General features: G+C 43.9%; 1 protein-coding gene across 1 annotated transcript in view; it reads right to left on the bottom strand.

The window, feature by feature from the left end:
- Positions 1-16,247: 16,247 nt before the first annotated feature.
- LOC148015242 (Amino acid kinase family protein) overlaps positions 16,248-17,645 on the bottom strand; it is a 54,731-nt gene continuing 53,333 nt past the window's right edge. Inside the window, exons 9-13 of the mRNA XM_087665559.1 lie at positions 17,540-17,617; positions 17,277-17,343; positions 17,044-17,103; positions 16,615-16,721; positions 16,248-16,485 (exon numbers count right to left, since the gene is read on the bottom strand). Coding sequence (XP_087521685.1) covers positions 16,387-16,485; positions 16,615-16,721; positions 17,044-17,103; positions 17,277-17,343; positions 17,540-17,617 — 411 coding nt within the window. The 3' untranslated portion in view covers positions 16,248-16,386. The remainder of the gene's footprint in view (positions 16,486-16,614; positions 16,722-17,043; positions 17,104-17,276; positions 17,344-17,539; positions 17,618-17,645) is intronic.

Genomic DNA, 17,645 nt, shown 5'->3' with positions numbered 1-17,645 from the left:
GCACAGTGGACTACTTGATTGGATCACCCAACTTGCTACTTGACATAAAAAGCTTTGAAATCTAAGACAAACCAATTGGATTAGTAGCAAACCATGCTATTCTAGCTTTCACAATGCAATATGGGCAAATACATGAGGCACAATCACACATACCAAAATTACCACGCTATGATTTTGTGGAAGCAACTTCACACATATACAGCACTGTTGTGCAAGATGCATTGAGGGAGCTAGACACACAGGCCTGTCTAGATGAGTTTACAAGAGAGCTGGCCAAGATAGTACATACTTCAGCATCCTATGCTTTCCCACAAACTACACCGTCCGATAAGCCTCCACAAGGTAATGCCCCACAAAATGGCTGGTATGATGATGAGTGCACAAAGACACAAGCACATTTTCAATGAGAGGTGGCACTTGGCATATGTACACACAAGCATGCTCGTACACTCTTCAAACAATTGGTACACAAAAAGAAGCAAGAATACCTGAGCAGACTAGAAACAGAAATGTATTCCATGTTCTTGGGACAAGACAGCAAGAGAGCATGGGAAAGGATGCATGAGAGGCAACCACCTATACAAATTAATAGACCGGATGATTGGCATGAATGTGCTTGCACACTTTATGATGTTCTTAGCCAAGAGCCTATGCCACCCCCCTCAATCTCAAGACCAGCAAATTGCAGATTTTTCACGGAAAAGTGAGGAATGCCATATGGAAACTGAAAGATGGAAAATCCCAAGATCATGATGGCTTAGCAGCAGAATACTTCACGCATGCTTGTGATATCTTGGCACCAACGCCGGCTCACATCTTTAATAGGGCAGTCTGTGAGGGATTTCCGACCAGTTGGTCAAACCATACTATTTTGCTACTCTTTAATAGTGGAGACCCCGTGCTACTTAGTAACCATCAAACTATCATGATTGGACACATGCTAGCCAAAATATATGGCTCTATTGTGGAACAAGCATTGAGTGAATGGGCTGAGATGCATGGCTTGAGATCAAAATGCCAAGCTTTACGAGGGGATATACAACTCTAGACCATATTTTTACATTGAGGGTGATCATCGAAGAAGGCAAGGCATTCAAGAAAACAATCTACTGCTGTTTTGTGGACTTTCGCAAGGCCTTTGACACAGTGCCATGTGCTAGACTCATGAGAAGAATGCAAGACATCGATGTGCCCGTAGAGATACAGTGGAGTATTTATGCCTTGTATGAGGCAGTGACGGGCATAGTACGGACACCTGAGGGCATCTCAAATACAGTCAATAGCACTATTGGGGTGAAACAAGGCTGCCCACTTTCACCGACACTGTTTGGGGTGTACATGGATAACATTTCAGAATGTGGACAGAACTAGTAGGAACGGAGCCAACATAGCTGGAGTGCTGATACCATAACTGCTTTATGCGGGCGATATTGTACTTATATCTAACTCACCTGAGGGACTAAATAGACACTTGGATGCATTATCATCTTTTTGCAGAGATAGAGACCTTAAGGTGAACGTTGAGAAAACTAAAATTATGCTATTTAACACTTTAGCTGCTTAGGTAACAAGAGCTGAGCACAAATTTACTTTTGACGGAGAGCCAGTGGAGATAGTCAAGCAGTATGTTTATTTGGGGGTGACACTGAAGGGACCACACTTCTCTTGAAAAGAGACATCAAATGCTCGTTTGACAAAAGCATATGCAGCCTTAGGTGTATTGGAGAGGCAATGTGCTCATATACAGTCTCATGAACCGCACACCAAATTGTGGCTTTTTGACACCTTGGTTACACCCTAGTTGGGGCCTGAGTCTCTTTCACACGAGGAGATAGCCTTTGGGAGACCAAGATAGACCAGAGAAGGAACACTATGACAAGTGGGAGCATATGGAAAGACCACTAGTCATGATGATCTCACATATGATACGAGCGAAGAGCTCAACCCCACATGAGATTATCAGACCTGAGTTGGGAGTATCAGCCTTGGTGGTTAAGGCCTTGGTCCAAGCAGTGACTTTCATACATAGACTATGGGAGCTCCCCCAAGATAGATACCCAGGGCTAGCCCTCACCTCTTATAGATAGCTCGTAGTAGATGGTGACAAACATTGTTGTTATGCTCAAATGAGTACATGGACAAGTTTACATGGGCTACAGATTGACAAACTACCCCCCTTTGACTGTAACCTAGATTTCCCTACACTTGACCTAAGCCAATCAAAGCTCATCCATGTGATCAAAGCAGGCATACTTAGGTTAGATACAGAAAAGACTTAGATCTAACCCCCCTCCCCCCATGGCACGAGGATGGCATACTACCAAACCCACTTCCTTTAGGTATCTTAGGATGGTTTCATCACCCAACCCAATTACATGGATACACAGCTACCTCATGGATTGTGCACAGTTATTGGTCAGATCCGCACCTTATCCCACCACCTAAGGATTGAGACAGGCAAATGGAAGGGCATACAAATAGAGGAATGTATATGCCAACTATGTGACAGCAAGCCAAAGACAAAGGAACACTACATCTGCTAATGGACTGTATATTATGAGGCAGATATCACTATCTGTTTCAAGAGGGTTTTGGACCCTTCAAACAAATAATGCAGTTTGAGGATCAGAGATGCTTGGGTTTCTTCCTCTTGGAGCTCCAGAGGCGCAAAGCAGCTATTCTACGAAGGCCCCCACAACTCAGCTCACATAGACAAAGAGCAGCACTGACTTTTCCATTGCTATACAACTGAGCATGGTACATACCACTACTATTGCCACACAGCCTACAGGAGTACATCATCATTGGACCTCATCTCCTGTATGTGTCCCTTTGGATAGAGCAATGGCACTCAGCCGATCTAGGCGCCCTTAGAGGGCAATCATCTCATTGATGGAGAGTTTCCTTTTTCTACTTTTACTTTTAGATCATCGACATGTTTTCTTTTTATAGGACACTATTTCACTTTTCAATCTTATAGGCACGTTTTTCATCTTTTCTCATTCCAAATGAGAAACACACCATCATTGTATGTATTGCTTTGGTCTTATATACCACATTGGCCTTTTAGAGACGTTAATATACTCTTTCTTTCTTTCTTTCTTTTTTCGTGAAGATAATTGAATTAAAGGGCAATATTTACATCACACCATCAGGTCAGCTAATACTCACACTCTCTCTCTCTCGTCAACTCATCATCATCTCGTGAACTCCTCCCCACGTGCGCCACCTCAATCCCCCGTCACAGTAGACTCTCGTCAACTCATCGCCTCCCATCATCAGCTCCCTCGCCATCCTGCAACCCCTCGTCACCTACGCCACCCCAACCCCTTGTTGCCTGCTTTACCTGCACCACCTCTTGGCCTGCAATGCCAACATCACCCACCATCCACCAACTCCCCACCCACCACCTCTACAGCCCCCAATTCCCTGCTGCCATCGTTACAAACAGTAAACATGTCATGAAAATGGATGTTCCTCACATACACTGAAATGGTTCTCTTCTATTCTAGACTCTGAATTGAGCTCCCCTACAAGCCCAACACAACAAAACAGAGTTTACCCCCAAAATGGAGAAGGTCTAAATAGAGCAAATGATTACCAATGCCATGGACAAAGTCAAGGAGTATGACAACAGACTGAGCATAGTGAACAGGCAGTTGAACGATAAGATTAAAAAGTTGGAATTGAAGATAGAAGCCCAAGACGGGGAGCTTCAATCACTTAGCCAACAACTGACTCAAATTCAGCTCAACCCCAAGCTAGAGGAAGTAGAAATTTAACCTAGCATGACCGAGGAGCTCACTCGCATCAAAGAGAAAGTAGAACGGCTCCAAAAAAAAGGAGGAGACGACGAAGGAGGCTATTTCTTGGGCAAAGATGCTCAAGAAAACCCAACAGCAAAGTAGAAGAGGTAGAGCAATGGATTCAAATTGCAACAAAGGGGAAACACCTAGCACACGCACCTACAACAACCATAATCAACGACACATTGAAGGAGGAACAAAAAAGGAAAATGACAGCACTCCATGTTCGGGTGATAGGGCTGAAGATGCATGAAAAAGTGGATGAGGACACCAAGGAGCTATACACATTAATGAATATTAAGAAAGACACATGTCTCCACTTGGAGAGTGGGCAAGAGATTATAGAAGGGGAGAGCTCAAAAGAGCATGCACTCATTCTCCACTTCCCCACCATGGAGGCTAGGAAAGACTTCCTAGCTCAACGATGTACATTGAAGGGGACCAATGTGTTCTTGGGTGATGACCTCACACCAACCCAACTAGCCCACATGAGGGAGTGCATGCCAAAAATTAAGGCAGCTAGGGAGGGCGGCAAACTCACCTTCTACAAAGAAAAAAGAGTGGTAGTCATGGAGAGGCACCACAAATGATGGTGTGAGACCTATGGCACCAGTCTTGCAATGGCAATTTGGAACTGTAACAGAGCTCTCCGACTAGATGTAGGAGCTTTTGAGGAGACATTCAGAGGGAGAGATATAGTGTTCTCCTCAGAGACACATCAAGGACCACATACTACACTTCCACGGTGACAGGCTATAGGTGGGAGTCAACTTGCAGGAAGGAGACATGCACTGACCACACTAAACGTGGATCGGGAGAAGTGGCAATGTTATTCAGAGAGGAGCTATAGTAGATGACCTAGGTAGTCCACACAGATGAGCCAATCAGATACATGTGGGTGAGAGTGCGTGGTGAGAAACACAATTTGTATATTGCCATATGCTATTTCCCCCCATGATGTCCCAATACACCCCACCCAAGGGGCAAACACCATATGTGGCTTTGGATGAGAATATTTGGGATTTCTTGAAGGAGAGGGATGTTATCTTAAGACAACCTCCCATCAAGTGTCTTTCTTTTATGCTTCTAAGAAGATACTACAGGAGCAGGATGTGTCAGAGCTACAACTGGAGAGGACATCTCAGGATATGGGTGAAGTCACTGAATATGGGAGATACCTCGTGGAGATGGGCATAGCACACAAGTTGGCCATTCTCAATGGCTTGGCTACACACCCCCTATCCAACACCTTCACATGTTATTCTCATCGACACGGTGCCAGCATAGTAGACTATATACTTGCTCCACCGATGCTGATATCTCACATCCAAGACCTCTCAGTATCACCATGCCTTCTCGAAGTTGCAATGGATCGTGCCTATCTATCATTCACCATCAACCTCCAATTCACTAATACATAGACCATACAACTCACCAACACCCGAGATACCTCTTTTCCAGAGAGACAGAGGATATCTATGAGGCAAAGATCCTTAGATTGTTACATGATGCAAACCCCAACCTTCCATTACAAGAGTTGACTCAGTAGTCCAATGAGGCTCTACACATCACTGCGAGTGTAGCCTTCCCACACTCACGACCCACACAGAGAGCCTCCACCAGGGTGACACCTCAAAACAGCTGGTATGATGATGAGTGCTATGAGACCAAAGCATGGCTACAGAGAGAGATAGCATTGGGTTCCACTACTCACACAGACAGGCACAGATACTCTTTAGACACATCACACAACGAAAGAAGAGAACATTCTTGGCCCAGCTGGAGTGAAACCAATATCAGCTATTCTTGAGCCAAGATTCTAGAGAGGGTTAGAGGCTTTTCAAAGAGCATTGCCCGACCACACCTATTACGTCCACTGCTACATGGGGAGTATGTAGCTAGTCTTTATACTATGGAGGGTTAGCCACCTCTTTCTGACCCACCTATGCCTTGTCCAAAGACCACCACTTTCTTTATAGAAAGTAGGGTCCGAGAGGCCATTGATAGACTTGGCAGAGGAAAGGCTCAAGATCATGATGGATTAGCAATTGAACACCTGATCCATGCTAGAGATTTGGTTGTAGGATTCCTAGCTTACATGTTTAACAAAGCCATGTGTGAAGACCTACCAGAGAGTTGGAGCATGAACACTATTGTGCCTATCCTCAAGTCAGGGGACTCTACTTTACCCAATAACTATCGGACTATCATGATTGGGCATACATTGACTAAGATATATACTTCCATCCTTGAGCATGGGTTAAGAAGGTGGGCAGAGATGTGGGGTCTTAGAGCATAGGGACAAGTTGGCTTTAGGAGAGGCTTCTCCACATTGGATCACATCCTCACACTCAGAGCAATGATTAAGGAGGGAAGGTCCCATGGCCAACAACCTTACTGCTGCTTTGTGGACTTCCACAAAGCCTTCTCCACAATACCGAGAGAAAAGTTGTTACACATACTGCATGCCATGGGAGTACCAAAAGAGCTCAGTTGGGATATTTTGGCAGTATATGAGAGGGTTGTGGGCAGATTACAAACACTTGAAGGCCTTTTGACACCTATTTACTCCACCATTGGGGTGAAGCAAGGATGCCCCCTGTCTCCGATACTATTTTGGCCTGTACATTGATGGGATTGCTGATTATATTTCATAGGAAGGAGATAAAGGAGCTCCACTATAGCTAGCACCTGGATACCTCTCCTATTGTATGCAAATGACATTGTATTGATAGTTGACTCTCCAAAGGATCTACAGAGACACTTGGATGCACTACACTCCTATACTATGGACAATGGGCTTTCCATGAACCTTGGTAAAACCAAGGTGATGGTATTTAATACTATACCACAATGGGTCACGAGATTAGCACCTACATTCCCATATGGACCTGAGGAGCTCTAGAGTATGTGGACTATTATACATACTTGGGAGTCTTATTCACAAGGCCCACCTTTTTTATGCAAGAGGTAGCAGACACTAGACTGACTTGTGAATACACAACACTAGGCAGTTTGGAGAGGATGTGCTCACAGGTGCAATTCCAAGAACCCCACACCAAGCTATGGCTCTTCGATACACTGGTCACATCCACACTACTCTATGGAGTACAAATACAAGGGCCCAGTCTTGACCACCGTTGCAAGTCAGGGCGCACTTATGACGGATGGACGTTGATAGAGAAACCCCTAGTGTCCATGATATCTAGGATGATCAGATGTAAGACCTCAATTCCACATGAGATCATCAGAGCTGAGCTAGCAACTACATCAATTGTGATGGAGGCCCTCGCCTAATCGGTTGCTTACATACATACTCTATGGGACTTACCCAGACACAAATATGCACAGTAGTTAGCCCTTGAGTCCTCCAGGCAGCTTGCCAAGGAGGGTGATACTTCATGTTAGTATGCACAGATGTTACTTGAGCTACATGGCTTTAGCATGGACAAGTTACCCCCCTTCCAATACTCCCTTGATGCACCATCTCTTGATTTGAGAAGGTTAGAGATTCGCAAGATCATCAAGATGAATCTTACCTAGTTGGATATTAGGCGGATGTGGTTGATGCCAAGGCAGGAGCTAGGGACAAAGATGGCTTTCTATCACAAGCATTTCCTTTGTATTACAAATGATGAATTTATTGTTCACCCGAGATACACGGACACCCACCTTTCCCATGGGATTAGATGCAGTATTGGCTAGCTGCACACCTCCTCACATCAGCTAGAGATTGAGATTGGAAGATATAGATCCATCCCGCCAAAGGAGCACATATGCCACATATGTCAGTTAAAGCCAAAGACAAAGGAGCATTATATCTGCCATGCGCCTGAGGAGTGTATCTGCTCCAAGATATCGAGGCCCTTCACATAGGCAGCTCAGATTTCTTTGCAAAGGAGACTCAGGAGACTTCAATACAGTTATAGCCCCAATCCACACGAGAGACTCTCTCACCGCCACATTCCACACACAAACAAGGAGTATTGATCGATCAAGTTGTTCAACTTAGCCAATCCAGACATCCTAGGCCTCAACACAGACACCGACAACACCTTCATAGGTGGATACATTGGATTATTGCTCGGGCTAGAGCTAGGCCCTCCATACCCACATGAGATTGTACCATCTAGAGCTCATTGTTACTAGATAGTGATCTATGTAGGAATCGATTAGGCACGGAGATCGAGACAGACTGTCATATGCGCGGTGAGAGACACAGAGAGAGAGAGAGAGCGCGCGCGAAAGCAAGCAATATAGAGTGTGAGCACGTATTTGGTACAATGACGAGTGTATTACTTTAGGTTTTAGATAGATATATATATGAAAGTACAATGTGTTAAGGGTGTGTTCACACATGTGCACATATAAAAGGCACGATGGCCCTTTATTCCCAACAACCTCCCACCTATAGACAATGTGCCTTAAGAGGAGAAAAGAATCAACTAAGTCTAGGTATGTACAAAGCTAAAATAAATATATCTATCCAACTCCCATCATCTGTCAGCAATGAGCAAACCGCTCTGTTGGAAGACCCTTGGTGAGAAGGTCTGCAGGATTATCATCTGTATGCACTTTGACAAGCTCAATGCTCTTGTTGTCAAGTACATCTCTAATGAAGTGATACTTTACCTGTATGTGCTTTGTCTTTGCATGAAAGATAGGATTCTGTGCTAGCATGATAGCACTCTGACTATCACAATGGAGAACAGGTAACTCTGTGATGCCAAGCTTTCCCACCAGACGTAAAAGCCATAAAGCCTCCTTGCATGCCTCAGTAGCAGTCACATACTCTATCTCTGTAGTAGACAATGCAACACACTTTTATAGCCTGGAGATCCAAGAGACTACTCCTACAAAAGTAAACACATACCCAGAAGTAGACTTCCTACAGTCCGCATGACCAGCATAGTCTGCATCCGTAAAGCCAACAACATATGCCTTCTTCTTTCCAAAGCAGATGCACAACTCCTTTGTGCCTTTGAGATATCTCATAATACCTTTCACTGCATCCCAACGCTTCTTGCTAGGGATTGTCATGTATCTGCTAACCACTCCCACTACAAAGGCAATGTTAGGACGTGTAGCAACCATAGCATACATCAAACTACCAACAGCTTAAGCGTATGGTATCTTAGCCATTTTAGCCTTCTCATCATCAGATGTAGGGATGTCCTCTGAAGTAAGTTTCACATATGGAGGCAATGGAACCCCAATTGTTTTCCCCCCCTCCATATTGAAACACTGCAAACTTTGGAGATATACTCCAACTGAGATAGATAGAGTAAGCCTTCCGTCTTTCTCTGAGTATTTGCATGCCAAAAATGTGATTTGCATCACCAAGATCCTTCATGTCAAAGCTGCCATGAAGACTTTGCTTCACTGAGTCCAAGGCATAAGTATCCCTACCAGCAATCGGCATGTCATCAACATACAAAACCAAGATAATCAGGCTTCCATTTGTTGCCTTCTTGGTGTACAAGCAATGATCCACTTGACTTCTATGAAAGCCTTGGGACTGCATAAATGTATCAAATTTATGATACCATTCTCTTGGTGCTTGTTTCAACCCATACAAACTCCTTTTAAGTTTACATACCATTTTTTTCTTCCCTTGTTCAACAAACCCTTCAGGCTGCTGCATATATATATATATTTATGCAGATCACCATGTAAAAACGCAGCCTTTACATCCATCTGTATGAGCTCCATATCCTCAACTGCAACCAAACCCAAAATGGTTCTCAATGTAGTCATCTTGACTACATGAGAGAAAATTTATCAAAGTCAATTCCATGCTCCTGCTTGTACCCTTTTGCAACCAATCTTGCTTTGTACTTTGGTGAGGAACCAGAAGTAACCTTCATCTTGTAAACCCATTGCATGGAAGGGTTTTCTGCCCTTTAGGCAACTGCACCAAGTCCCAAGTGCCATTTTTTTCAAGAGATTCCATCTCTGACAGCATGGCTTTATTCCATTTCTTGTTGTCCTGTCTGTCCATTGCTTCCTTGAAGCAAGTCGGTTCACCATGGTTTGTCAACATGACATAATCAACCACATTAATTGCACCAGGAACAAACCTATCAAGATGTCTAGTAGCTCTAGACGATCTCCTAACCCAATGGTCATTGTTTGCTGGCTGTTCCTGCAAATTTCCATTTTCAGCATGTTGTCCTGGCATTTCAGCCTACAAATCAACATTAACAGATTGCTGTCCTAGTTGTTCCTGCACATGTAATGGCTCATTTTCATGGGCAATAGCTGCTTGATCATTTCTTGCATGTACAGGTTCATTTACAGCAAGTATTTGCTGCTGTACAGCGGGCGCATTTTGCTGTCCAAAAGGTATTTCTTCCCGGAATACAACCCTACGGACCTCCTCAGTCTTTTCGAGCTGTTTGTGCATACAATCTTCCCGGAAGATAACGTCATTGTTGCGTACTACTTTCCTTTTCTCGGAATCCCACAATTTATACTCCATTTCACCCTCGTTACCATATCCTAGAAAAATGCATTTACAAGACTTGGCTCAAGTTTGCTGTGTTTTTCTTTACGAATGTGCACAAAAGCCTCGCAGCCAAACACTTTCAGATGAGCATATGAAAGTGGCTTTCCCAACTACGCTTCTTGGGGAATTCCCCCACCCAAAGACATGTTTGGTGACCGATTATTTAAGTGAACAGCTGTCATAACAGCCTCTATCCAAAAACCATGGGATAATGCAGCATGAAACAACATCTTACGGACCTTATCCTATATGGTCCGATTCATACGCTCTGCAACTCCATTTTGGGGCGGATTATGAGAGACAGTGAGCTCCCTCTTTATCCATTTGCTGTCACAAAATGCCTGAAAGGCCTTGGACACATATTCCCCACCATTGTCAGAGCAAAGACACTTAAGTGTCTTATCTATCTGATTTTCAGCCAATACCAAGAATTTTTTAAATTGATCAAGCACTTCATCCTTGCTACGAATAGGGTAAACCCATACTTTCCGTGGAGCATCATCGACAAAGGTGACAAAATATTTCATTCCCCCTAAAGATAATCTTGGCATTTGACATACATCCGAATGTACTAACTCTAGAGGAAAAGATTTCAAAGAAAGAGACTTTTTATGTGATGTCTGTGCATTTTTGCCATAAATGCAATGATCACAATGCTCAAAATCAGCATAACGAAGACAAGGCAAGCAACCCAAATGAGAAAGCACTTTCATTCCTGTTTGGCTCATGTGTCCCAACTAGCCATGCCACAAAGAAACGCTTGGCTGCTTGGTCACGGCAACAACATGGTCACGCACACTAGATATATGAAGTGGATAGAAAGTATCACTCTTACAACCTCTGGCAATAATTCTAAATCCCTTACAAATCTTCCATTTTCCATCACCAAAGGTGGTATGAAAACCATCATCACCTAGCTGTCATGTGCTAATCAAGCTCTTCTTGAGCTGAGGTACATGGTGTACATGTTGAAGTGTAAAAACAGAGCTATGCTGGAAGTGTAACTGCACACTGCCAATACCTGCAATCACGCATGCATAGTTGTCCCCCAAGATGAACAACACCATGTCGATTCTCTGTATAGGCGAAGAACCACTCATGATCAGGGGTGACATGAAAGGAAGCACCTGAATCGAGAATCCAGGTATGCATGTCATCATCTGTATCTGCAAGTAAAGCATGTGCACCAAAGTGTGAAGAGATAAAGAGTACATCACTTCCACTGTCACTATCATGAGTGACTATATTCACCTCTTCAATTTTTACATTGCTCTTCTTAGGCTGACTGTCCTTCTTCTCTTCCTTGCTATCATCTGTCTTCTTGCCTTTTCCTTTCTCTTTCTTCCATTTGTACCAATCACGTTTAAAGTGACCCTTCTTGCCACAATGATGGCATTCAACATCTTTGCCAGGTGATTTACTGTATCCCTTGGCATCATATTTGCCCTTTTGCTGTGATTTGTCCCTAGTATGCAAAGCATTGAAAGACTTACTAGATGCATTGTTCTGCCAATTCATCTCTTCCATAAGTAGAGGACTCTCTACGTCAGCATACAAAAGGATCACATTAGAATTGCTCATAGCAGTCCTCAATGTATCTCAACTCTCTGGTAGAGTGCAAAGCAAGAAAGTAGCCTTAAATTCCTCATCAATCATGAACTTCAAGGCAACCAGCTGGCTGAAAATGGAGTTAAACTCACTCAAGTGAGTAGACGTTGCTGTACCCTCTTTCATACGCAAATCCATAAGCTTTTTCAACCAATACACTTTGCTTGCAGCACTCTTCTGTGCATACAGTTCTTCCAGTCTAGTCCATATAGCATATGCAGAATCCAAACCTTCAATGTTGAAGAGCAAGGCATCAGAAATCGATAGCTCTATGGTTGAGCATGCAAGCTCATTCAACTCATCCCAATCGTCCTGATCCATGTCCCAAGGCTTTGCCCCTTTGGTTTTGATCGGCTTTGCCTGCTTCTTTTGTAACACGATATTGTAGCACTGTTTTTGCCACACTGCAAAATAATGTGCACCTTCAAGCTTCTTTATGTGCATCAAATTATTGATGTCATTGCTGCCAGCCATGATTTTCAGCCCAAATGTGACCAAAAAACCAGCAAATGCAGGCCCAAACTGTCACCCAAGTGACCAAGGTACAAACAAGTACCAATCAGCAATAAATGACCACGCAGAAATACAGATTTCAAATCTGCAATTAAGTTTTCAGAAGCACCAAACCAAGTGCTACAGCATTATCCAACTGATTACAGCTGTTCCAAGGGTATGTGCATCACATTACATGAGAAATCCCAAAATTTTAGATGCAATTTCTGTTGTACATGTACTCACGAGCATAAAATTTGACACGAATGGTCAAAAGCCCCAAAATTTTGTGCTCAAAAGCGTCAAACACACATCTGCATTTCCTTTGTCATGCATAGGACTGTCCAATTTTGCCAAAATAAAGTAACTTCAGCAAAACCCCCAAATTTTACCAAGTGTTGATGTCCAGATTACACGGAATTCAACCTGCATGTACATAAAATGACCAAATGCTACACAAATTTTGCCCAAATTGCAAAAGCCCCAAATTGCACGAGGTCCAATGTGCCTCAATGTTGAGAAATTGGGTTAATTTCAGCCCAATTTGTGCATGTACATGAAAAGCCCCAAATCTTGGGGACAGAGTGTCACAAATTCCTGCAATTTCCGAAATGGATTTGCTTGTCTTGCATCAAATTTCCCAAATCTGGGAAAAGCCCCAATTCTGGGCCTTAAATCTTCACAGATTTGCACACTGTGCGTGCACGTGCGAATACCTTGGTTAGAGGGGGGGAGTTTCACAGGATTTTGAAGAGAAAAAAAAAACAATTTGATGACGGGTCCGTTGACCCGTCAGTTGTGCGCTGTTCATGCTGGTCGCCCCACTGGACACGACACCTGTCGCAGGTCAATCGTGTAGCCGCCGTCATTCCGCAACCTACCATGCGACGGCAGCTGCCCGCTACCCTGTCCCACCGTGGTGCGTGTCGTCAGCTTGTCTGACGCTTGCCAATCGCCACAGGAGCTGTCTCCTGCCAGTCTCACCTGTCACCTATCGTCTGCCAGTCGCTGTCCTGCCATGAGCCTGAAAGTTGTCGCTTGGTTCACGCCTACTTGCCAGATCACGAAACGACCTGTCATTTGTCTAGAGATGACGTTCTTGTCCTGCGCCTGCATCCTGGAATTGTCACTTGGCAGAGACATGACCTGTTGACCTGCACGAACTTCGAGAAGTACAAAATGCCTCAACCGCAGCTTTGATACCAGTTTGTGGGAATCGATTAGGCACGGAGATCGAGGCAGATTGTCGTATGCGCAGTGAGAGATAGAGAGAGAGAGAGAGAGAGAGAGAGAGAGAGAGCGAAAGCAAGCAGTGTAGAGTCTGAGCACGTTTTTGGTACAATGACGAGTGTACCACTTTAGGTTTTAGATAGATATATATATATATATCAAAGTACAATGTGCTAAGGGTGTGTTCACACCTGTGCACATATAAAAGGCACGATGGCCCTTTATTCCCAACAATCTATGTTTTACACATAGCCATAGTTAGTTTCCTTTCTTATTTTGCTTGTGCTACATATTTTGCCTAGACAGTTGTACCATCATACACATGATTGTAACTCATGGTCTCATAGGTCATTTTGGCCTTTTGTAGACGTTAATATATCATTTCATTTCATCTCTCTCTCTCTCTCTCTCTCTCTCTCTCTCTCTCTCTCTCTCTCTCTCTTTTGATGGAGAGCCACTGGAGATGGTTAGGCAATATGTCTATTTGGGTGACAAGAGCTGAGCACCAGTTTACTTTTGATGGAGAGCCAATGGAGATGGTTAGGCAGTATGTCTATTTGGGGGTCACATTGAAGGGACCACAATTCTCTTGGACAGAGACATCAGAGGCTCGTTTGGCAAAAGCATATGTAGCCTTAGGTGCATTGGAGAGGCAATGTGCTCACATACAATTTCATGAGCCGCGCACCAAACTGTGGCTTTTTGACACCTTGGTTACACCCACACTCCTATATGGGGCAGCTATTTGGGGTCCAAGTCTCTTTCACATGAGGAGACAGCCTTTGGGAGACCATGATGGACCACAGAAGGAATACTATGACAGATGGGAGCATATGGAAAGACCACTGGTCATGATGATCTCATGCATGATACGAGCGAGAAGCTCGACCCCACATGAGATTATCAGAGCTGAGTTGGGAGCATCAGCCATGGTGGCTGAGGCCTTGGTCCAGGCAGTGACTTTCATACATAGACTATGGGAGCTCCCCCAAGATAGATACCCACGGCTAGCCCTGGCCTCTTCTAGACAACTAGCAGCAGACGGTGACAGACACTGTTGGTATGCTCAGATGAGTACATGGATGAGTCTACATGGGCTGCAGATTGACAGACTACCCCCCTTTGACTATAGCATGGATTGCCCTACACTTGACCTAAGCCGATCATAGCTAAACCATGTGATCAGAGCAGACATACTGACGTTAGATACGGAGAAGACTTGGATCCGACCCCCCTCCCCCCATGGCACAAGGATGGCACACTACCAGACCCACTTCCTTTAGGTATCTGAGGATGGTTTCATCACCCGACCCAATTACATGGACACACAGCTGCCTCATGGACTACACACAGTTATTGGTCAGATCTGCACCTCATCCCACCACCTAAGGATTGAGACAAGTAAATGGGAGGGTATACAAACAGAAGAACGCATATGCCCACTATGCGACAGAGAGCCAGAGACAAAGGAACACTACATTTGCCGATGCACTGTATATTATGACATATGAGGTAGATACCACTGTCTATTTTGAGAGGGTTTTGGACCCCTGAGACGGATCATGCAGTTTGAGGATCAGAGATGCTTGGGATTTTTCGTCTTGGAGCTCCAGAGGCGCAGAGCAACAATTCTACGGAATAGGAGGCCCCCACAGCTCGGCTCAGAGAGCAATCACTGACTTTTTCACTGATACACGACAGAGTATGGCAGATACCACTACTACTGCCACACAGCCTACACGAGTACATCATCGTTGGACCTCATCTTCTGTAGGTGTCCCTTTGGATAGAGCAGTGGCACTTAGCCGGTCTAGGCACCCACGTCCACCCGGACGAAGGCCTAGACATCCACACCACAAACAAATTAAAGCCATCATTGAGCGCCACAGGAGACAAATGCCGAGACGCCTCAGCCATGCAGAGATACACCTCCCTAGAGAACAGACATATCATTGATGGAGAGTTTTCCTTTCTCTACTCTCACTTTCAGATCACTGACATGTTTCCCTTTTATAGGACACTATTTCATTCTTTTTCAGTCTTATAGGCATGTTTTTCATCTTTTTCTCGTTCCAGATGAGAAACACACCATCATTGTATGTACTGCTTTGGTCTCATAGGCCACATTGGCCTTTTAGAGACGTTAATATACTCTCTCTCTCTCTCTCTCTCTCTCTCTCCGGGCACCTTTTTCAGCTTGAGAGGTGTTGAGCAAGTAAAAACACACCAATGTACTGCCTGGCAACTCTAGGGGAGGACAGCTGGTCTGAAAATGCAGCAACCTGAAGGTGTTTGCTGCACACAGGATCCTTTCTCGAAGGACAGCACTCTCCCTCGGCCCGCTCCCACAGGAGATGTTGGCTGTTGGACAGCCTCCACTCCTTGAGCTCCCTCAGTTGTATCTCTTCCCTTCATTGTTCATTCATTCTTCAGTCTCTTCCTCTTCTTTTGCGTTCTCATCTAAGTTGATACACTGCGTTAGTCATGTTGATACACTCTCAGTATTTTCTGTGCAAATCCTACATATCTTCACATCACCCTCCCCTTAAGGTTACTGCACCAGGAAAGGAGGACTGAAAAACTGAAAGAAATGAGATAAGAACTTGAAGAGAAAAACCCCAAGAAGTCACCACATGATTTTGCCAGAGAAAAAACCACTGGCAGTAAACAGGTAGAATAGAATAATTTGCCCTGCAACCTTGACAATAGGTTGTGATGTATGCTTTCATGATGTTGAAGTAACTAGCTGGAGGCAGCTCGAACAACTGTTCCCACCCAGTTTGGACTTAATTTTAATTTTGAGCCACTTCGCATAGCCTCAAATGCATGGTCAGTGCCCACCTACATCCCAAAAGATAGAGTTAGCAAGAAAAAGTGGATTTTCTGGCAAAACCACTTCAGATTTTTGCATTACAGTTCTCAAAGCTTGTCTTTGTCCTCTGTGCTTCTAGTAATCCATACATAGCAGACCTGAACAATAAAAACTTGGACTCCTGAAATGGCAACACTCGCTGCTTCTGCAATTTTAGTAGCCATCCCACCCGTAGTATCATGTGCTGAAGCAGTTGTTTGGACTCCTGTGTAATATATTTATAGATGTTACTGATGTGTATTTGCAGCACCTAGTTTGGGAAAGACATCATGTTGTGACCAAGCATAAAAATTCATTAAAAGGTATACAATATTTCATCTGTGCACATGGATAACAAATAACTAAATAAATCCGACTCTTGGCTTCATTTGGACGAGTGTGACACAATGTAGTTCATTGCTTTCTGTCTTAGATTTTATCTAATTGCTTTGAGCCTTGTATAGTTCAGCATAAGAGGACCTTGTCTCATCAACTTCAGCCTGCACAGATGCAAATACTTCTTAAAAGACTCGGGGAAAATAAAGCACCTGACTTTGAGCGAAGCGTGTCTGGCTTGACAATTTCCCAGCTACCATCATTCTGCACGACTGCTTAACATAAAATATATTAACCATCAAACTGTAACTGCAATGAGGCTAGACAGAGTATGAAGCTTCCCTAGATGTTGTAACATGTGCTTTATGAACACTCTATAAATTGAACTTCTCATTAATCCAATAAAAATTGGTTGAACTGAGTCTCTAGGTGAGAGAAACAATACCTATTTCCTCTAGAAGAACTGCTCCTGGCTCAGATGGTGGGCGGTCAAAAACCCCTGGAACATTTGTCTGCTCAAGCATTAACAACTTTTCCAACAACTAAGTCACAGGAATTGAAATGCCCTCAAGTTACTAGACTGAAACTCTTATACCTGTGCTCGACTGAATCTCTCCCAAAACAAAAGCTTTTCCTTCAAACTAGTAACAAAGGCCATTATATTTTCTTAATAATCGAGTTCTTCTCTGGGTGATGATGGAAAAATACCAGAAACACAGCATGTGCTGGCCTGAGTTCTTGAGCCAGTTTGCGTAACACAACATCTCCACTTAAAATTGTGCACCCCTGCATACCTCAAACTATGTCAATTTTA

Source organism: Lygodium microphyllum, chromosome 24 (genome assembly GCF_053477565.2).
Source record: "Lygodium microphyllum isolate KBCC chromosome 24, Lygodium_microphyllum_v1.1.10, whole genome shotgun sequence".
In the NCBI taxonomy this organism is placed as follows: Eukaryota; Viridiplantae; Streptophyta; class Polypodiopsida; order Schizaeales; family Lygodiaceae; genus Lygodium; species Lygodium microphyllum.
This window is presented reverse-complemented; position numbering and strand designations above follow the sequence as displayed.